The sequence below is a fragment of the Lagenorhynchus albirostris genome, chromosome 16 (assembly GCF_949774975.1).
Source record: "Lagenorhynchus albirostris chromosome 16, mLagAlb1.1, whole genome shotgun sequence".
Classification (NCBI taxonomy): Eukaryota; Metazoa; Chordata; class Mammalia; order Artiodactyla; family Delphinidae; genus Lagenorhynchus; species Lagenorhynchus albirostris.
In genome coordinates, this window is record NC_083110.1 from 21,945,835 (window position 1) to 21,966,682 (window position 20,848).

The window sequence follows — 20,848 nt, forward strand, 5'->3', positions numbered from 1 at the left end:
GGCTGTGACACCACTCTTTTCCAGGGAGAGAACTAAGACGAAACCTGCAGGGACCCTTAGCTCTTACAGCTGAGGATGCCGTGGGCCTGAGGTCAGGGGTGAGAGTTTCCATTATCCCCAAACCCTGAGGGCACCACGGGGTGAAGTGTGTTCCTTCCCCTTGGGTGGGTTGTCCCCTTCATGGGGCCCTGTCAGGAAGGTCTCAGTGTGCAACCCAGGAAGGACCTTCACCTTCAGGGCTCTCAGCTCTTTGGAGGCTCATGATGGGCTGTGCTGTCATATGCCCGTGATACATAATTCAAAAAATTAAAAAATGAGATACAAAACTAAGTGCAGTAAGATCTCCACAATGAAAAACATAGGCCTCGAAAAACCTGGAAGGAAATAGAAATATTAACATATTAACATATTAATTCATATCTCCTCTGAGGGATGGGACTCTTTTTTTCCCTAGCTCCCAAATTTTCTTTTTCTTTTTTTATAATCAAGGGGGAAAATACCATATAAAGAAAAATGATGTCCCTGCCAACTGTAATGCCATGCGATTTTGTAAAACAAGAAATGGGCCAATGGCGAGGATAGGGAAGGAGCAGCCTGGCTGTTGATGGTGGCAGAAAGGGGCAGCGTATGATGGAGGAAGAGGTGAGGCACAGTCAAGGTCAGGTTGCAGGAGGAGGTGAGTTCCCAACTCCAGTTTTTCTTCACCAAGAGGAGAAGACAGATTTCTCTGAATCACAATGTAATAAGTTCAGTCTCCAGCCCTGCAGGCTACCGCTTAACTCTAAGAATCCACTTGTGGTGACAAATGAGGACAAGTCATCAGGCTCATAACTTCACACAGGGTTCTCAGGAAGGTGCACAGACCATGGTCACCACCAGGCAGTGAAAGATAAACAGACTCCAGAGGGTAAGGAAGAAACTCTCCATCAACCGCTGCCCCTGGATGAGGCTTCTGCTGCCAGGCGTGACCCAGTAGTTGGACCGAAGCAGCTTTTCTGCTTGTGCAGGGTCGAGTGGCCGTGCGTTGGAGAGCTGGGTGCAGAGCTGTTGGCCCCAAGGGCCCGGGCATTAGAAGCAGAAGTGCAGCACCTTGAACCCAGTGGGGGGCAGAGAACCTGAACGACCTCCACAGCTGTCTGGGTCTCACCGCTCTTGACCTGCCATCACCCCAGCTTGTCCTGAGCCTCTCTGGAGGGTGTCGGGGGTTTTGGAGGTGGGCAGCTCCTGACCGTGTGTTCCCAGTGAGGCAGGGCTGAGCAGGGACACCCAGAGGGCACTGGGCTGTAGCTGGTACGTCTTTACCCATCCCCGACCTCCTTCCCTCTACCACCAGAACAGTCAGGGGAGTGACCACTTTCCTGGCCTTGATCAGAGGATGCTGTGGTCACACCTAACACCAGGCCATGGAATGATGGGCAGCACCCAGCCTGTTTATCATGGCACTGCCACGAGCGGGCTCTGGGTGTGACCATGAGGGCAGGGCAGGGAGAAAGGAGACAGCATGGCCTGCCTGGCTGAGCACCTGAGCATATATATCCTTCCCACCCAGAAGAAAGTAGAGAAAGTTCTGCACTGTTGTGGACAGATTCCCATAGCTGGTGCCTCCCACTGTGGGAGTGAGAGCTGGAGCCCCAAACACCTGGGAGACCAAAGCATAACCCTCTGCCACCATGGGGATTAATCCTGTGACCTCCAGCCGGGTATTCCAGAGAACCTTGCAGAGTTTGCACCTCTCTCCTTCTCACTCCCTGGGTTCCTCTCAACCCTTGGTTGTCTGATGGGGCCCATCTCAGGGCTGGAGCAGAGGCTGGGGTGTGGAGGCAACGAGGATGAATCCCCACCTTCTGGGAGTACTGTGGGGAGCCCAGAGATGCTGGCTCAGCCCAGGCACTAAGAGAGGAAGGAAGTCCTAGGCTGAGCACCCGCCTCTGCGTTATGAGAGCTGAGCTGCCAGCTGTTGGGCCTCCCCAGCATGGGCCTCAGAAGCGGACATGAAGCGATGGAAGCCGGCTGGCAGCCTGTAGGAAACTAGGACAGCTGCGTCCCCAGAGGCCTGGTGGGAGGCTCCGGCTGCCAGCCAGCCCTTCCACCCCTGCCGTCCTGGGGGAGCTGCTGCCCCATGCCCCCCACCCCTCCAGTTCCTCATTTATTTAGGCTCAAAAAAAAGGCTTTATTGATATTTAATTCACATGCCATACAATTCGCTCATTTAAAGTGTACATTCAGATATGTGCAACCATCACCACTGTCGATTTGAGAACATTTTCATGACCTCCAGAAGCAATCTGACATCCCTTCGCTCTTCTCCTCCTTCATTTAAAAACTCTCCAAGTGCCTCCACTGAGAGCAGTGATGCAGAGGCTTCAGATATCTTTAAAACTAGATTAAAAGAAAGAACTAGAAAGGGCAGCTCTTTGTAGCTTGAGTCTGGTGGCTTGAACAATGTGCTCTGAAAATCCCATGGCCTTTGACGCTTGCTCACTCTTTGCTTAATTTAGCCCGGGCCACGTGCCTCTGAGGCCGTGCCAGCCGTTTGTGAAAGGTGGTTTTCTAGTCCTCATTGGAGCTGGCCCTGCTGTGTGACCTGGTTTAGAGCAGGGTGGGGCTGGCACTGTGTGCGTTTGGCCTCTGGACGCAGCAGAGGAAGCCAGAATTCTCTTTTCCCTTCCACGCTCCCACAGGGCGCGTCCTCTCAGCGGCTCCCCCAGTCCCTCAGGACGTTGTGGGATATAGCACCGTGCTTTACACTTAATTAGAGTTAATTAATGACCTGTATGCCCTCCACCCCCACAGGAACCACCCAAGCATTCTACACACGTCTCTGGCATGGGCATGCACGCGCACACGCACACGCACGGTGCCAAAGGCAGTGCACACGTGCAAGAACCAGCACAACCCAAAGAGCTCTCTGATGGGAACTGGGGGCAGCTGCCGCCTGTGGAGCCTGGGACCATCTGTTCCTCCTGTCCATCCCGAGAGGCCTCCAGCGGGGCCTCCCTTCCCCACAGGGTCCCGGTTCAGCTAACCAGATGGAAGGCCTGATTTGCACAAAGAGGGCTCTTTTGGAGTCCGTGCCTTTGGAAAATGCTCAGAGACTGAGCTGGTTTGGGGAGGGAGGTCAGGGCTGCTCACCAAAGAGGGAGGGAGAGCCTTTCCCCTTTGGGCCGCTGAGCGTCCCCTCTGCCGCCTGTCTTCCTCCCTGCCCTGGGCCTCCTGCCCTCATCCCACCCTGTTTCCTAACAGCATGTGACCCAGTGGGAGGGCTGAGGGGTGAGCCAATGGGCTGGGGTAGGTGGACCAGGACGGTCCGCAGTGCCTTGAGAGTGGAAGGAAGCCACCCCGCCTCCCATGAGTGGCCCTAGACATGTCCCTGACCTTGGACATCAGCCCCTGCACCTCAGTTCAGCCAAGGGCCCCTTACACCATGCCATTGAACGCTGCGAGCTCATTCCCTTGCCCTGCCCTGGGTGACAGACTGATCCTGCCTGGTGTCCTGGTACCCAAGGTCGGGAAGGCTGCAGGACCTGGGAGCCTCTGGGAAGGGTGGCCTGAGGCCAGGCAGCCTCCTGCTCTGCCCAGGTCGAGTGGCCAGCAAGCAGCTCTTCCACTGAGCCCCTGCCCTGGTTGGGATCCAGTGCCAGACCTGGGCAGGGCTGAGGGCTGGTGACTGCAGAGCCTCTCACATGGGAAGGGGGCTGGCCCTGTGCCTCCCGAGGCCTGCAGCTCCCAGGTCTGCTCCTGAGCGGCTGATTTTCATCAGCAGAGGGTTTTCCTTCTGGCCACAGAGATAGGTTTCCCTGAGCCAGTCTCCTCTGTCACCTTGGCTTTGAGCAGTGTCTGAGTTTCAGGAAGGAGATGGCTGTCACATCCTTCATTCCTCTCTTTTTGATACTGGAGATGGTTTGGGGAGATGGCCCCAATCTGAACCTTGGGTTCTGTTCTTGGCTTCTTTTTTTCCTGTTTTCCGTATTCGCTTTAATCATCGGTAAACATGATCTTTTATGAGTCTAAGACTGTTAATATTGTTTCTCATTTTACAGAGGAGTTACCTTGGATAACCTATCCCCACACAGAATTTTGTTTTTAATTTTTATTGGAGTATATAGTTGATTTACAATGTTGTGTTAGTTTCTGGTATAAAGCAAAGTGAATCAGTTATACAGATACTTATCTTGGCTTCTTAAAGTGTATCAGGCCGGGAGTTTGATGCTTTGGTTCCAGCCATCTCTCTGCCAGTGATCAGCAGGGTGACCTTGGACACGTCACGTCACCTCTTCGGGCTGCAGGGTGTTTGTGAGGGGTCCCAGGCTAGGGCCCAGCTCTTGGACAAGACTTAGGGCCTTAATTTCTTCTGGGATTAGCCATTTTCCACTGATGACGTCATGGGTATGAAGTGATACCACAGGGTATCTGTCTCCTGGAAAAAGAAAGACCTATCATAGTAACAGCAGGGCTTACTATGTGCCTGGCGTCCTGCTAAGCACTTTTGTAGATTTAGTTTATTTGAATCTCCAACCCCTCCCAGGCAGAGGGTTCTCCCCCACCGCCAGCCCCCATTCCGTAGAGGAAGAAATGGAGGCCCGGAAGTTAAAGGAAGTGCCCGAGACCAGCGTGGCTGCAGGGACCGTGAGGCCTGACAGCCCCTCGCAGCCTAGCCTTTGATCTTCAGAGCTCGGAGGTGTCTTAAACATAGGCCTGCAGGGTTGGTTCACAGGTGGGAAACTGAGGCCCAGAGAGGAGGAGTAGCTGTGATGGGGCCTGGAACCCAGGGCCCTGCTGTCCCCATGTACCCTGAGGGCACCTCCCGCGGGAATCGTCCGGCTCCAGAGCTGAGAATGCACCCTTTGTGCCAGCACCATCTCTGATGAGACGCGGGCCTCCCTGCTCTGAAAGCCCCGATTGTCGCTGCCAGTGTGGAGCTGGGCTGCCCACGCTCCCGCCCCATCCCTTCCTGCTCTGGGGCCTTTTGTGCTCCTGGATCCCGGTACAACAGCCGGGCTGTTGATCCAGAAGGCCCAGTGTGACTGGGACAGGGCGGCCTGCCAGCGCCCTTCCCGGTGGGGATTGTCCCAGCCCGAGAGGGAGGTGGGCCCTGTCATCTCACTGCAGTGACAGAGAGAGGCCCGGAGGAGAGTCAGGAGACCTGGCCGGGCCCCTCACCAGGGTTGAGACCTGCTCGGTGATCTGGGGAGAATCAAGCTCCCTCTCTGGGCCTCCTTATCTGTAGAACAAGAGCTTGGACAGGAGAGAAGAGTGGAGAGAAGGCCTGGAGGGCAAAGGGAAGGTTCCAGCACAGGCCTGTCTTTGGCAGTAGAAGGAGCGCCAGGCCAGGAACCTGAGCAGCTGAGTCCCAGCCCTGGCCCGGATGGGTTGTTTGATCTGTAAAGGAATGGGGTGCACCATTCCTGCATCCGATGGGCACTGGGGGCGTGGAAGGGGTGCTTTGTGCAGGTAGGGGCAGGGGCCACCTGGGCATGTGGGCACTCTGGTTCAATCCCGACTTTGGGGAAATCTCGGGTGGGACTCTGGGGATGTGTGCTCTTCTTCCTTTGTAATTTCTCTGTCTAAATAGACCATCGACTTTCTGAATGACAACATTCGAAGAGGCATCGAGAACTACTATGACGATCTGGACTTCAAAAACATCATGGACTTTGTTCAGAAGGAGGTGAGCCAGGCGCTTTGGGTCAGACATCTGCCTCCCATGCCCTTTGTCCCCTACAGGGGACCCTGCTCAAGAGGGTCGGGGTGAGGGTCACATGGCTTATCCATTCCCAAAGCAGGTGGCTGGCCACGTTGGGAGGCAAGAGTGGGCCATGGATGGCCGCCAAGGGTAGGGATGCCAGGGCCTGACCTTCTCAACCAGCTCTCTACCCGTGTGCTTCCCCCACAATATACTTGCCCTACCTGTTCCTCTCCAGGTACACGGGCCCTCCCCTCCCCTGGAAAAAAAAAAAAAGAACAAGGTCAGGGGTAGCTACAAGCCACCTGGCAGTGCCTCAGGGTGCCCCTCTCCAGTGGGTAAAGATCCTCCTTCTTTGAGGTGGGAGTGACCTCCAAGCCACCCAGTTCAAAGTTCCCCCTGCCAGGACCCTTTAGTGATGGGGAGCTCACTGCCTTGCCAAGTCCAGGACAGCCCCGACGGGGAGAGAGCTCTTCCCCGACTCCACTTCCCCCTGCATGGGGGAACAGCACAAGACTTCTCCTTTTCCTCGATGACGCTTCTTTGAATGTGATAATTGTCCTTTGGGGATGTCATCCCTCTTCCCAAGGTCCACCCGAATCTGTGGGTGTAATAATAATAGCAGTTGCAGGGCAAGCTGCTGCCCTCGGGGGGCTTCTACACATCAACCTCACTTAGTCCTCCTGCGCCTTATCCTCCTCATCTGCCTCAAGGGGCTACTTGGTCCCTTCCTCTTGGCGTCGTTGTGAGATTGCCTCGACCTGTTTCAGAGGTGGTTAGAGCAGTGCCAGGCAAATGACGAGACCTAGGTCGGTGTCAGCTGCAGTGGTCATCATCCTCATGTCCTACTAGGGGAGGACAAGCAGAGTTTGAGGGCTGAGGGCCCGCTCAGCCCTGGCAGCGCTTCTTTGGACGTGACCTTGGGGGCGTCAGCTGGCCTGATTCCCGTGCTAGCCCTCAGTGGGGACAAACGTCTCACCGCACCCAGGGCCACCCGTAGTGGCCACACCCTTGGCTCAGGCCTTCCATGTAGTCACAACAGGTGCAGCCTCTGGGAGGCCCTTCTTTGCCAGGGATGTGCCTGCCAGCTCTGGCCATCAAGTGGAGCAAAATGCTTTTATTGGAACCAACCTTCAGCTGGCTCGCAATTTTCATTTCTTCCAGGGTGGAATGGCGGGATGACTCATGCTCACTGGGCACCCTGCTTGGTGCTGAATGCCTCATGCATGGCTTCCCTTTGTAATTCTCAGCTCAGCTGTGCAAAGCTGACGTTGCTCTTCCTGCTTTACGGTTGAGGATCTGAGGCCCGGAGAGGGTCACTGACTTGCCCAAAGTCACACAGCATGGAGTTACCGGTAGTGTGAGGATTTGAACTCTGGCCTGTCTGATGGCAAAGCAAACGCCCTTTGCACTGTACCCCAAAGAGGCACTTCCAGATCCCTCAAACTGATAACCTAAAAGGCTCTATGGGGACTCTGAAAGGGTATCTGCTTTGTGTTTTTACTAAGACCTTGGATCATATCACTCCCCTGGTTAATAAACCCTGCAGTGACTTTCCGTCACTCAGAATACCATCCCAGCTCCCTGCTGGTTCTGGCTGACAGGGCTGTCACGGTCTGGCCTCATGTCCTCCATTCTTGCTGGCTCTGCTCCAGGCACACCTGCTGCTGAAATATAACCACCTCGTCTCTGCGTGGGGTCTTTGCATGTCTTGACCGGCTTTTTCCTGTTGTTCCTATTTCAGATCAAATGACATCTCCTCAGGCCTTTCCCGACCTCCCCGCTCCTTCCCCTGTTTGCCGTATCCCTGGTACCCAGCACTACCTCACTGTCCTTTTCACAACGCTGGTTCCTCTCTGTCTCCCTCTGCACATGTGTCCCATGTGGGCAGGGCTGTGGTGCTTTGGCTGCCCCTTGTCTCTCTGGCACACAGAACAATGCCCAGCACGCACCAGCATCTCAGTGGAGTAACTGCTTCCCCCAGGCGTTGGCATCTGTTCAGGGGGAGATGCAGGGAGGGGCTAAGCTAAGGGGAAAATGATGCCAGCTGTGCCATCGCTTCAGTCCTGAGCCCAGGCCAGGGTGTGAGGTGTGTGCCCCTTTGCTAAGGGCAGGACAGGCAGAGCTGGGGCAGGTGAGGAGAAGGTCAGTGTGGTTCAGGGACCCCTGGGTTGTGGGGCTTCCCTAGAATCCTATTCTCCGGGACCTTAAAGGCCAGCTCCTCGGGTTGAGCGCCTGCCCTGGGGATGTGAAGATGGAGTCCGGTTGTCAAGGAAGGATGTTCCCTCCAGTGTTTAGTCACCACCCTGCTATCCCACCAAAAGGCTACCCAGCCTTGGCTTGCATGCCTCTCCAGTGACGGGGCGCTCACTACCTGTTGGGCAGCCATGCCGCTTTTGGCGAACTCTGACCCCACAACGGATGCCTCATTTGCTGCCTGTAGCTCCCCCTACCAGGGTGACCCCCATCATAAATCACATCGTCCATCCCCCGGCAGGGCCCCTCCCTGCCGTCTGCCCGGGGCCCCGGCGGTGATGGCAGCTCTCTTCCCCGCTTGTTTCATCCCTCAGTTTAAGTGCTGTGGCGGAGAAGACTACCGAGATTGGAGCAAAAACCAGTACCACGACTGCAGTGCCCCCGGACCCCTGGCCTGCGGGGTGCCCTACACCTGCTGCTTCAGAAACACGGTACCCACTGCTCCTGGGGCTTCCCGGCTGGTCAAACGCTTCTCTCACCTTTCAGGACGGGTGGTGGGGATGGTTGGGTGCGGCAGGCAGGAGGTGGTGGTCATTGTCGAGGCTTCCTGAGCCTCGAGGGCTACTAAAGGGGGTGAATCTGGGAAGGGGGGCGGGGAAGTCTTGTCTTCTTAGTAGCGGTCGTTGACATCTACTGAGCACTTACCATGTGCTGGCCTTTTCTAGGTTCTTTAGTTGTATTAACTCATTTAGTCTTTTCAACAACCCTGTGAGGTAGGTACCGTTATTTCACCCACTGTACAGATGAGAAAACTGAGGAATCAAAAGGTTAGGTGCTTTGCCCAAGGTTGATGGGGCTGGGACGAAATTCAGGCAGCCATTGTCAGAGCTGCACCCTGGACTCCTGTGCAAGCCAGGCAAGGAGTAGGAGAGGGTCCAGGCCGGGGGGCTTAGCAGGGTGGCTGGCTTGACAGCCGTAGCCAGAGGACCAGAGCAGGGCCTGCACTGTGGGCATTGCTGGTGGACTTTGGGCTTGATGTCCTGGTCACCATCAGCAACAGGGTATTTGGAAGGGGTCTGGTGATGTAACCGTCAGCCTCCGCCTCTCCCCAGTGGGATCCTCTCAGCTCTGTTGCCTCCTTGGCCACTTGGGAGGCTGCCCTGTGCTGTCACTGCTAATAAATGAGAGGCTTGGTCAATCCTGTGTTTGACTAATGTGTCCCAAAACTGCATGGTTTCTGGGTTGGAATGAGGCGGAGAGCTTTGCAATTACTCACACCCTGAAGAGTCATGGAAAATTTCTCTTCTGATGCTCCACCATTCTGTGCCCACTTCCGGATTCTGTAAACCACGCAGCTGCTGGTAGGGGTGGGGGCCTCACCCAGTGAGTCAGGGAGCCAGTGCCAAGTGCATTAGCCCTAAAAAGGCTGGGCCAGGAGGGGAGGTTTGTTTGGAAATTGTAGCTGCCATTTTAGGGTAGCTTTCTGTGCAAGGGGAGTGCTGGGGAAGAGCCCGGGTTTTTTAGGGAGGCCTACGGGGGGTGACCCTGAACTTCATCACCCAAGGCAGTGGCACCTGAAGGTCCAGGTTGAGATGGGGAAGCCCAGCTTGTATTCATTCATTCATTCAACGAGTATTTATTGAGGACCTGCCAGATGTGGTTCTACATTCTGGGGATACAGAAAACACACAGAGAACTTTTGCCTGCATGGAGCTGACATTCTTTCTAGTGGGTAGAACTGACAAGAAAGATAAATAAGTAAAGGAGATAGTATGCTAGAAGATGATAAATGCTAAGGAGAAAAATAAAGCAGGGGCGTGGAGGATTGCAATTTTAGATACTGAGAAGGTAGGTTCTCAGTAAAACCCTGAAGGAAGTGAGGGAGTGAGCCATGTGTATCTGGGGATGGGAACTCCTGGCAGAGAGAACAGCAAGTGCAAAGGCCCTGAGGTGGGAGTTGCCCTGGTGAGTTTGAGAAACAGTGCAGAGACCAGTGTGGCTAGAGCAGAGTGAGTGTGGGGGAGGAGAGTGGCAGACAAAGTCAGGGAGGTCATGGGTGCCCTGATGGCCGTGGTCAGGACTTAGGTTCCCTTGAGTGACAAGCAGTCAGGTGACAGGGCTTTAGTAGCTGAGTAGCAGATCTTACTTAGGCTTTACCAGGACCACCCTGTCTGCTGTGGGAGCAGAGGTGACGTGGGGAGTCTGGTTAGGGGCTAGTGCAGTGGTCCAGGTGTCACAGCTAAGGCTGTCCGGGAAGTGGGCTCTGACACGCTGGCTAGTGAGCAGGAGGTTTAGTAGGAGGTGCGCTCAGGATTGACACCTGTAAGGGAGGTGACAGAAGCTGGGCTGGGCAGAGGGAGAGGTTGAGCAATGATGCAGGCTCAATGGGGGCCTCAGCTGCCTCTCCAGGAATGTCCTGGGATGATCCTTCAGAGTTGTCCCATATTGGGGCAAGGGGAACAGGTCCTCATACCCTCCACATGCACCAGGCATTACATGAGGAGTGTCCCACCCGGAAGGGACTTGCTGGCTTGTTCAGCAGAGAAACAGAACCAATAGGATGTGTGTGTGTGTGTAAAGAGATTTATTATAGGAAACTGACTCACAGAATTATGGAGGCAGGCAAGTCCCAAGATCTGCAGGGTGAGTCGGCAAGCGAGAGCCCCAGGAGAGCCAATGGTTTAGTTCCAGTCTGAGTGCACAGGCCTGAGAACCAGGAGAGCTGATGATGTAGTTCCTGTTTTAAGGCTGGCAGGCTCAAGGCCCAGGAAGACCCAGTGTTTCAGTTCAGGTTTGAAGTCAGGCAGGAAGAATTCTCCCTTACTTGGGGGAAGGGCCGCCCTTTTTTTCTATTCAGGCCATCGACTGATTGGATGAGGCCCGCCCACGTTAGGGAGGGCAATCTGCTTTACTCAGGCTACTGATTTAAATGTTAATCTCATTGGGGGCTTCCCTGGTGGCACAGTGGTTAAGAATCGCCTGCCAGTGCGGGGGACACGGGTTCGAGCCCTGGTTCGCGAAGATCCCACATGCCGCAGAGCAACTAAGCCCGTGTGCCACAACTGCTGAGTCCGTGAGCCACAACTACTGAGCCCGTGCGCCACAACTACTGGAGCCCAAGTGCCTAGAGCCCGTGCTCCACAACAAGAGAAGCCACCGCAGTGAGAAGCCCGCGCACCGCAATGAAAAGTAGCCTCCGCTCACTGCAACTAGAGAAAGCCCGCATGCAGCAACGAATACCCAACGCAGGCAAAAATAAATAAACTAAATAAATTAATTAAAACAAAAAATGTTAATCTCATTAAAAAACCACTCAGAATTAATGTTTGCATAGATATCTAGGTGAGTCACCCTGGGGCCTAGAGAAGAGTTCTGGGCTCTAGGGTTAGGGAGGCCTCTGCTGCTGCATGTCTGTTCCCTGAGGGGCAGGAGCTGTGGTTCTACCTCCAGGGCTGGAAGCACAGTGAAGAGTAAGTTTATTCTTGTCACCTTCTTATATACCATATAGTTTACTTATTTATTATGTTCATTGTCTGTCTCCTTCCCTAGAATAAAAGTTCCATGAAGGCAAGGACCTTTTTTTGTTCTTCTGTATTCCCAACACCTAGAACAGAGAATGGTAAATAATGAGTGCTCAGTATTTGTTTAGTAATGACTGAATGAATGAGGTAGGAAGCACCTGTTCCCATCATGCCCTCGTGCACTTGCTCCCCAGGCCTGACCTTCTCCCTGGGGGTCATGTTCTTGGCCTGGGGGGCCACAAATGACAACTGACATGAAGTGGATGCTCGGTGTTTTGGGGTCTGAGGGCTCCTGGGGGACAGTCTAGACTGAGAGAGGTTATTTTGCCCACACATCAGGCCCTGACATTTAGACAGATCTAGATGACGCCTGAGGTTCAACCCACTCTTTTGGAAAGAGAGTAGACAGCCCTCCTTGCCTTCCAGGGACTGGGATCGTGTCCAAAGTCACTCCAGCCAGCGTGTTTGTGTTCTGCCATGTGCCCAGCCCTGGGATAAGCCCTTTACGTGTATATCTCACTTTATATTCAAAACAGCTCCGTGGGGTCCATTCTTAGATCACCATTGCTTTATGGAAGAGACCAGGGAAGCTATTCATTCATTCATTCATCCAACAAATACTTATTGAGTGCCTGCATGTGCTAGTCCCTCAGCAGCCCACCTAAGGTTGGTCACAGAGCTCCTAAGTGGCAGAGCAGGACCTGGACCAGGTAACATGATGCCAGAGACCACACTGGCCACTCCGCTGTCCTGCATTACTGCTGGAACCTGTGGCACCCTGGTCCCACAGCAGCTTTCACTTAGATGTGAAGGGATGGGACCGGGACATCGAGCCTTCTCTCACCTTCTAGAAAATAGAGGAAACTATACAAGGGCTCAGGCAGTGATGGGAAGTGCCCCTGACAGTCCTGTGTTATAGATCTGCTGGGAAGAGATTTGATGGGTCTAGGGCCGACCACAGCTTCCCCTGCGCCTAGATTAGTCAGCCGCTGGGAGTTCCTGAGAAGAGCTCTCTTCCCAGGAAGGAGGTTGGGCGGTCCTTCCACTGGTGGGTGGCTGTCTGCAGGAGCAGGGAAGTGTGGTCAGAGGCCTGGCTTTGCCGTCAGGTAATCCCCAGCTGGCCAGGGCCCTGGCTGTGGTCTGGGATTTTCTTTCATAAGAGCCAGCGTAGTGGGAGCGGCCCAGCCCTGACCTCAGACAACCCATAACCATATCAGCAAAGCCTGGGCTCTGGGGCAGCTGCAGTGAGGGAGCCTGGGGCAGTGCCCTTTCCTCTGGGTTCCTAGGCTGCCACGGGTGGAGCAGTGGGCCTCCCACCGAAGCGCCATGGAACTGGCCTTCCCGCCTGTCCTCCCTGTGCATTTCTTGGAGGCGGGAGGTTAAGATGCAGACTTCAGCCAGGCTGCCGGGGTGGGAATCTCAGCTCCATCCATACTAGGCAGTGCAGCTCTCTGTGCACTATAAAATGGGGGTCCGGGGGAATAAATGTCTTCTACGGTAAACACTATGTAAGTGTTAGCTAATACACATTTCTGTTTCAGACAGAAGTTGTCAACACCATGTGCGGCTACAGAACTATTGACAAGGAGGTAACGTCTTTGAAATCTCTTTCCTCCAGAAAGGTTGCCCTTCCTGTCCCATCTCCAGGGTGACCAGAGGGGCTACCAGGGGTGAGGCTCCTGGCTGCTGAGATTTCCCAACATTCCTGGCTGTGAAAAGGAGCCAGGGACTGCCCAGGTTTTCTGCCCCACCCAGAACAGGACTCGGGGAGCCAAGAATCCCCCCAGGCTGGGAAAAGCTGGCTGCCAGGACGTGCCGAGCACCTAACGTGTGAGGCCACCGAGGCCACCGTGCCCCTGCCAGTGCCCCCAGCATGTCCCTGTGCCCGGCCGCGCTCAGCACCGGCCTGCCTCTGCCCTTGGAGCTGCCCATTTGCAGACGACGCACACGGGCTTCCTCAGCCTGGGACCCAGGAGTCCCTTGGGGAAGGGAGCCTCTGGAAGGTCCCTCCTGGCTCAGCTTCCTGGGCATTTCTCCTGGACTTGGAGACAAGCTGGGGTGGTGCTGAGAAGGAAGCTGAAAATAGTGACGACTTGAGATGCCTCTGAGCAGTGGTTCTCAAAGTGAGGTCCCCCGACCAGCAGCAACAGCAGCGCCTTCCACGCCCCCGCCCCCGACCTGGGAACTTCTTAGAAACGGGCATTCTTGGGGTGGCGCCGGCAGGTGATTCTGACCCACGTTTAACATGCAGAGCCACAGACCAGCAGTGGTTCTCCAGCCATCAAACCCAATGGCCAGTTTTTACATTAAACACTTGGTAATGCCCTATTTATTATTCCAAAGTGAAATCCACAGATAATATAACCTTCCTACACACGTAATTCCAAAACAGGTAACGTAATGATTTGAGATAAAAGGAGAAATAAGATAAAACAATTTACAACCATGTACCATATTTCAACACGTACATGCTCAGGCACTAGATAGAGAAAGCGAAGTGGTTGGGTGTTTACACTGCCAGGGGCTTCTGATACTTGGGAGGGGTGTTGTGTGGACAACTTGCATTACCATGGGCGTATTTTTGCCATTGACATGGTTTTTCAAAATGGTGAACAATTCTTGATAAAGTTGCAAACAAAATAAAGTATAATTATTCCTTACTTTATCTAATATTCTTTCTACAGAATTCAGTACCTAGTAAAAACATGCAGAAAACACTTTGGTTTTTATGTCCCTGGAGTTAGGCTTTGGGCTCAGATAATTATGGATGGGTTTTCACCCATCCAGATGCCCAGGGGACATCTAACAGGCAGGTAGTCTGGGAAGTTGTCCATGGAGTAGGATTGCCCTGAGCTCTACAGTCCCTCAGCTCCCAGCCCCGATCGCAGTGATAACCAGAAGTGCCACCACAATGTCCGCAGTGCTCTCTAGGGAGCGGTACCGCCTGCTGAGACCCAGTGATCTAGAGCCACCTTCTCATCACATTGCATACGAGAAACTGAGGCCCAGAGAGGCTGAGGGACTCGCCTGGACCTGGGGTGAGTGGCAGAGTTGGGACCAGGGCTCCCAGGCGAGTGCTCAGCCAGGCTCCTCCCCGGCAGCGCCTCAGCGTGCAGAATGTCATCTACGTGCGGGGCTGCACCAACGCCGTGCTCATCTGGTTCATGGACAACTACACCATCATGGCGGGCCTCCTGCTAGGCATCCTGCTCCCCCAGGTGTGCTGGTCCCCCCCCCCCGCCCCCCGGCCCCCAGGGAGGGGAGCTAAAGGTGGGGATGGTGTGGGCAGGCTGTGGCTTCAGATGATGTGTGGCTCGGTGATTACAGAGTGCAGAGTAGGCACAAAGGGCTGGGGTGAAGAGAGCTCTTGGACCAGCCACCTGGGCTCACCCTGGGAGGGCTGGAGGGCTGGAAGGAGGGGGTGAATGACCTAGAAAGTGAGTGACATAGCTGGGGGGGGGGAATAGGAGTCGCAGAATGGAGGGTCTCTGGGATTTCCCGGCAGGCGCAGAGGAGGGCCCAGGCTGGGGCCATTGGGGTAGTGGGGGCTCGGAACTGCCGGAGAGGGCCACCCAGATGGCCAGCAGGCTCTCACCCGCCCTGCCCGTTCTCCTCAGTTCCTGGGGGTGCTGCTGACATTCCTGTACATCACCCGGGTGGAGGACATCATCACGGAGCACTCTGTCACCGACGGGCTCCTGGGACCCAGCACCAAACCCAGCGTGGAGGCAGCAGGCGCGGGGTGCTGCATGTGCTACCCCAATTAGGGCCGTGGCCTGGGGCGGCAGCTCCAGAAGGACCGTGACAGGACATCTCTGCGCAGGCCACGTCGTGGGGGCCAGATAGGACTGTGGCCCCTCTCTCCACATTCAGCACTGACCAAAGCCATGGCTGTGTTTGCTCAGGGCTCCCAGGCCACCGCCTGTCTGGGGGGCGGAGCCCCTCCCCAGCTGCGGAATTCTGTGCGTGCCCACCCTGCTGGGCGTGGGGAACAGGGCACCCCTCCTCCAGGCTCCGGCTGCTGGGGAAGGGGGAGCTTGGCGCTGGGCTCCGAACCCATTTCATTTCTGGTAGTGCCTTGGCCTTGGTGTTTGTGCCCCTTTGAGGGCAGTTTTGTAGTGATTTGTAATCGGGGAGGGAGGAGAGCATGTGTGCCCCGAGGTGAAGGAGCAGAGGGGTGGGGTGCAGACCCCAGGCCCCAGTCCTTCGGCCTCACCCTGAGGCCATGTTGGGTCCGTTTCTCAGCCTCCCGGGTACCTTGAGACCACCCCAGGGCTGCTGCTTTGTTGACCCTGTTTTGTACCTGATTTTATAACATTCATTTTGTACACAGTTAACAGGAGTTTCCGACTAATCAAGGCTAGCTGTATTCAAAGCCCCATTCCTCTTCCCCCTCCAAGCCAGTTTATTAATCAGACAATAAAGACATGATTTTTTTTTTTCTTCTGGTTTTTTGTTTGTGCTGTTTGGGTCGAGAGTGAGGAAGACCCCAAGTTGGGCTTGGAAACCCCTTGTTGGTGCAAAGATTGAAGGGGAGCCACCCTGAGACCAAGATTTGGGACAGTTTGGGACACTGAGGCCCAGGAGGATCAACCAAGGCTGCCCGTTCCCAGCTTGGAATGGCCTCTCTCACCCTTTGGTTTGTGGACTGGGCCTGGAGCCTCCTGTGCCCATCCTTCCTGCCAGGAATTCACTTGCGGGAAACCTCAGGGAAAGAGGCAGAGATGACAACCTATTTTACAGACTGGGAAACTGAGGCCAAGCCACACTGGCATGAGTCTTCTCTTCCGGGAAGTGGGGTAGATGGGAACTAGGAAAGTCAGGGGTCCGGGAAGGAGCTGTGCCCACAGATCCACCCTCGACCTTTGGGCTATAGAACTGGAGTGACTCTCTTTTTTTTTTAACCAAACAAAACGTGCTTTATTTAGTAAAAACTGGTGAGTGTGGGCAGGACATGGCAGAAGTGCACAGGGGCTGGGGATGGGAGGGTCAGGGGTCAGCACAGGGGGGACATGACTCAGGATGGAGGAGCCAGAGGTCAGAAGCCTTGGAGGTGGGTGGGTCTTTGGTAACTTATCACCTGCTCCTCTAGAGGCTCCACGTGGCTCAAAAGCCCCTGGGGGTTCCAGAGGCCTGACCAGCAAGGGAAGGTTTGTCTCTGCAGGCCTAGGGAGGCCCTACCCGCAACATCAGCTGGAACTCTCCGGGACAGGATGAAAGCACCTGGATAGCATCGGACTGTAAACAGCCCATTGTTCCAGGGCCTGGGGTGGGGCTGGACGGTGCTCACTGCCTAGCAAAGGATGGTGCTGGTCGCCCCCTGCTGGAGACAGCAGGACCTGCGTGGATCAGTCCACCCAAGCCTTCCTGCCCCAAGAGTTGAGTTCTAGATTTGCTGTGAGGTTCTTAGTAGCCAGGGCAATAGAAATAAACAGCATGAGCCCCAAACCTGAAGAATTCTCTTTAAGAGTGTTAAAGGAACTGCCCATCACAGCCACAAGAGGTAGGATGCCTGGTTGGCCATATGTACGAGCCTGCATTTTCTGATGTGTAGGAAAGGGCAGAAGAGGGATTTTTTTTTTTTTAAAGGATAGAATAATGCAACAATAGCAAGCACATCACTGAGCACACTCTGTCTCAGAAACTTGTCTAAACATAGATATTAACTCCTTTAATCCTTACAACTGTATGTGGTAAATCCTGTTATCTCCATTTTATTGAGGAGAGACTGAGGCATATTGTGGTTAAGTAACTTGCCCAAAGCACACGGCTGGTAAGTGACAAAGCCATGATGTGAACCTGGGTAGAATCTCCCTGGCATGCAGCCCCTCTGCTCTACTGATTCTGTTGCCTCGTATGGACACATGGTACTAAGCGTGCAAAACCTGGGATGGCTGTTACTGTAGCTGTCCCCATGGGGTGGCCATGGCAGCCACTGCTGGAGCCTCTGCCTGGTCCCCATTTTGACCAGTGCATTCAAGGCCAGGTCAAACTCTGTGTCTGGCTGTTGGCCTCGTGGCACTCTGGCTCTGGCTGTTCTCTGAGGATTCTCTCTGCTCAGAGGGTGTGGCAGCTGCCTTTGGGACAGCAAGATGGCAGAGGCACCGAAGGGGCTGGGACTGCACTGAGTCTGCTTATCCAAAGTCACATTACCCTGGAACCTGGAAACTTCTGGTCACCTTGTCCTCCGTCTTCTCGCCACCACTCACCAACACCCCTCTACCTCCCACTGCTGCTTCTGTGCACCAGAGATCACAGGTTGGTGCCCACAGGAGGCTGAGTGCCGTGGACACTTAGCTCTTTTTTTTTTTTTCCAAACCTCAGCCACTCACCTCTCCCAAAAACAAACGGAACCCATGGAGAGGCCTTTCTCAGTCCTGTGGTTGGGATGCCCCTGCTTTGCACCCTTTGTGCTTCAAAAGCAGTTACATCATCCTGACCCCTTGTAACACAAGGATGGAAGAATGACCCTCAAAGTGAGTCATTTTCCCTCCCCGTGGCACACACAGAAAATGATGATATCGGTGCAGCCCACAATATTTGTGAAGCCGGGGGAGATCTGTAGGCTTTGATTTGGGACTTTTTTGGTTCTCATATATTTATAAGAAAAACAAAACAATAAAATGCATTAAGGAACCCTGGGTTAGTATAAAAATTCCAAATAGTATTCTCCAAACTTTGTTTTAACAGTATAGTGAGGTATATTCAACCTAAAATAAACCACACACATTTAACGTGACAAGCATATCACTGTCAAACCATCATCACGATAGAGATAATGAACAACCCCATCATGCTAAAGAAATTTCCTCTTGCCCCTTGGGGATTCCTTCTTTATAGCCCTTCTCACCACCCGCTAACCCATCTCCAGGTGACCATGATCTTTCTGTCTCTATACATTATATTTTCCAAAATTTTATATAAGCGGATTCATACAGCATGGACTCTTCTCTCTGTCTGCCGTTTTTTGCTTAACGTAATTATTTTGAGTTTCATTCATTTCCTAGCACGGATCAGTAGTCCATTCCTTTGTATTGCTGAGTAGTATTCCTTTGTGTGGCTTTGCCATAGTTTATCCGATCACCTATTGATGGACATCTGTGTTGTTTCCAGGTTTTGGGTTGTTTTTAATACAAATAAAGTTGCTATGACCATCCATGTACCTGTCTTTGTACAGAAGTATACTTTCATTTCCCTTGGGTAAATATCTAGGAGTGGAATAGCTGGATCATATGGTAAGTGTATGTTTAGGTTTATGTTATAAGAAACTGCTGAAGTATTTTCCACAGTGGTTGCATGATTTTATATCCTGACCAGTAGTGTAGAGTCCCTGTTCCTCTGCATCCTTGCCGGTATTTGGTATGGCCAGTCTCTTAAATTTTGGTCATTGTAATGGGTGTGTGGTGATAAATCGTTGTGATCTTACTTTGCATTTCCTTTTTCATCTATGTGTGTGTATATCTATCTATCTATATATATTTATTGAAGTATAGTTGATTTACAATGTTGTGTTTCAGGTATACAGCACAGTTACATATCTATAACTGATGATATATTGGTAATATAATATAAATCTATTCTTTTCAGATTCTTTTCCCTTATAAGTTATTACAAAATATTGGGTAGAGTTTCCTGTGCAGTACAGTAGCTCCTTGTTGGTTATCTATTTTATATATAGTAGTGTGTGTATGTTAATCCTAACCTCCTAATTTATCCCTCCTCCACTCCTGTCTTTGAGAAGATGACCCGTTCTTTGGGTGACCTCTCTCCACTGTCCCACAGAATCAGTCAGGTAACAGCTGCCCCCCTTTTTCATGCTTGTTGTGCACCGGCTCCATGCTCATCTATTTTCACCTATAATGATGGTCCATAATAACCATGTTATAGAAAAGGGAACTGGGATCAGAAGGGTTGAGGAACGTGCCTAGGGCCCCCCATCTAGTAAGTGATACTGCCAGGATTTGAGAACATGTCTGACTCCAAGGCCCTTGGTCCCCCACGTGCTAGCCTGGCATTGGAGGTCCTACCTACCATTCTGGCCTCATCCATGTCCCTTGTTCCTGTCAGCAGGGCTTACCCAGTTCATTCTTAGCTCGCACGGTTCTACCTATCATCTCGTGAGAAAGATCCAGCTCTCAACTCTTCCACATTCCCTTTCCCCATCTCCTTTGAGTTTCACTTCAATTCTGTGTGTGGAAAGACTTATTTTTATGATTGCCTATTTTGCAGATGGAGAAAACTGAGGCCAGACTAGTAAATTGTATACCAAGTGGCTCCACCAGCAACCCCAGAACCTGGTTCCTTCCAAGCCCCTGCCCTGCCTACCATCCACCTGGGGCCTGGGACGTGCACAGTAATATGGAGCTGCTGGTTCCCGGCGATGGCCTCCCACAGTCTGAGCCCTTGGAGGGAGCCTGATTTGCAATCCTGAGAGCCCAGGAAGGCAAAAAGCACGTCTCCTGGCATGGCTGCATATTGCCACTAGGTGGCGCTGCCGGTCCGCGGCTTGACGCCCAGAACGCAAACTCCACCCCCCACCCCCGCCCCACGCCGACCAGACCGCGGGCCGGCGCTGTGGCTGCCGCCGGAGTGTGCCCTTCAGACCGTACCCCAAGGAGCGGGCCAAAAGGTGAGGCTAAAATACTATAGGTATCTGCGTCTAGTAGGCACTCAATAAGTGATTGTTAACTGGGAAACGGAGGCTGGATACTAACAGTACGTTACTATTATTGACTGTCCCTAGGTGGCTGTGTGGTGTGAGGGCGTGTGTGTGGAGGGCGGAGGTACACCGTGCTTAGCACATTCTAGTCTTCATCCTCGTTAGTCGTCACAGGTGCTTTATTCCCGTTTTGCGGGTGAGGAAACTGGGGCTTAGGTCGGTTCGTGGAATAGAGGGAAGAACCAGGATTTGAAGCGCTCTGCCCACATCCTGTCGGGATCACCTGTTGGTCCAGTGCCGCCTCCTCGTCCGCCTTGAGCGGGAGCCCGGGATGAAAGCCCGCTACCCTGCTCAGCCAGCGCAGCCTCAGCCCCCAGCATCATGCGACCACCAGAGGGAGGCCTCGGCCTTCGGACAGCCGCAGAGGGGCCTCGAATGAGGCTGGGAGGGTGGCGGAGCAGTGGGGCAGCTGGGCCCTGGAGGGCAGCTTCTGGCTCTGGAAGGAGGATGAGCACCTCTGCCCGGCGACCCGCCGTGGGCTGACAGGAAGCCATGCAGGTCCACTTGTTGCTCTGTGAGGGCTCCGCAGCCAGCCCTGCCCCAAGCCCTTGCCCCGGCCCTGAGCGGGCCTGAGCAGGCCGTGTGGACGAGCAACCATCGTAACATAGCGGCCACCGCACGTGTTATCTATAATATTTTCCTGATTTGTTTTGCTGTTATCCGTCTCGCCCACTGAGCCACTGACAGGCGGGATTTTGCCTGCTCCGTGCACTGCTGTCTCCCCGGCAC

The 20,848-nt window shown here is 53.7% G+C and overlaps 1 protein-coding gene across 6 annotated transcripts in view; it reads left to right on the forward strand.

The window, feature by feature from the left end:
- Positions 1-15,842, forward strand: part of TSPAN15 (tetraspanin 15) — a 49,405-nt gene extending 33,563 nt beyond the window's left edge. For 3 of the 6 annotated variants that reach the window (XM_060126065.1, XM_060126068.1, XM_060126067.1), the window contains 5 exons: positions 5,573-5,668; positions 8,254-8,370; positions 12,946-12,989; positions 14,332-14,618; positions 15,018-15,842. In XM_060126065.1, coding sequence (XP_059982048.1) covers positions 5,573-5,668; positions 8,254-8,370; positions 12,946-12,989; positions 14,332-14,618; positions 15,018-15,205 — 732 coding nt within the window. In that variant the 3' untranslated portion in view covers positions 15,206-15,842. Of the gene's footprint in view, positions 1-525; positions 643-5,572; positions 5,669-8,253; positions 8,371-12,941; positions 12,990-14,331; positions 14,619-15,017 lie in introns of those variants that run through there. The other 3 variants (XM_060126070.1, XM_060126066.1, XM_060126071.1) reach the window with 3 other exon arrangements.
- The last annotated feature ends 5,006 nt before the right edge of the window (positions 15,843-20,848 follow it).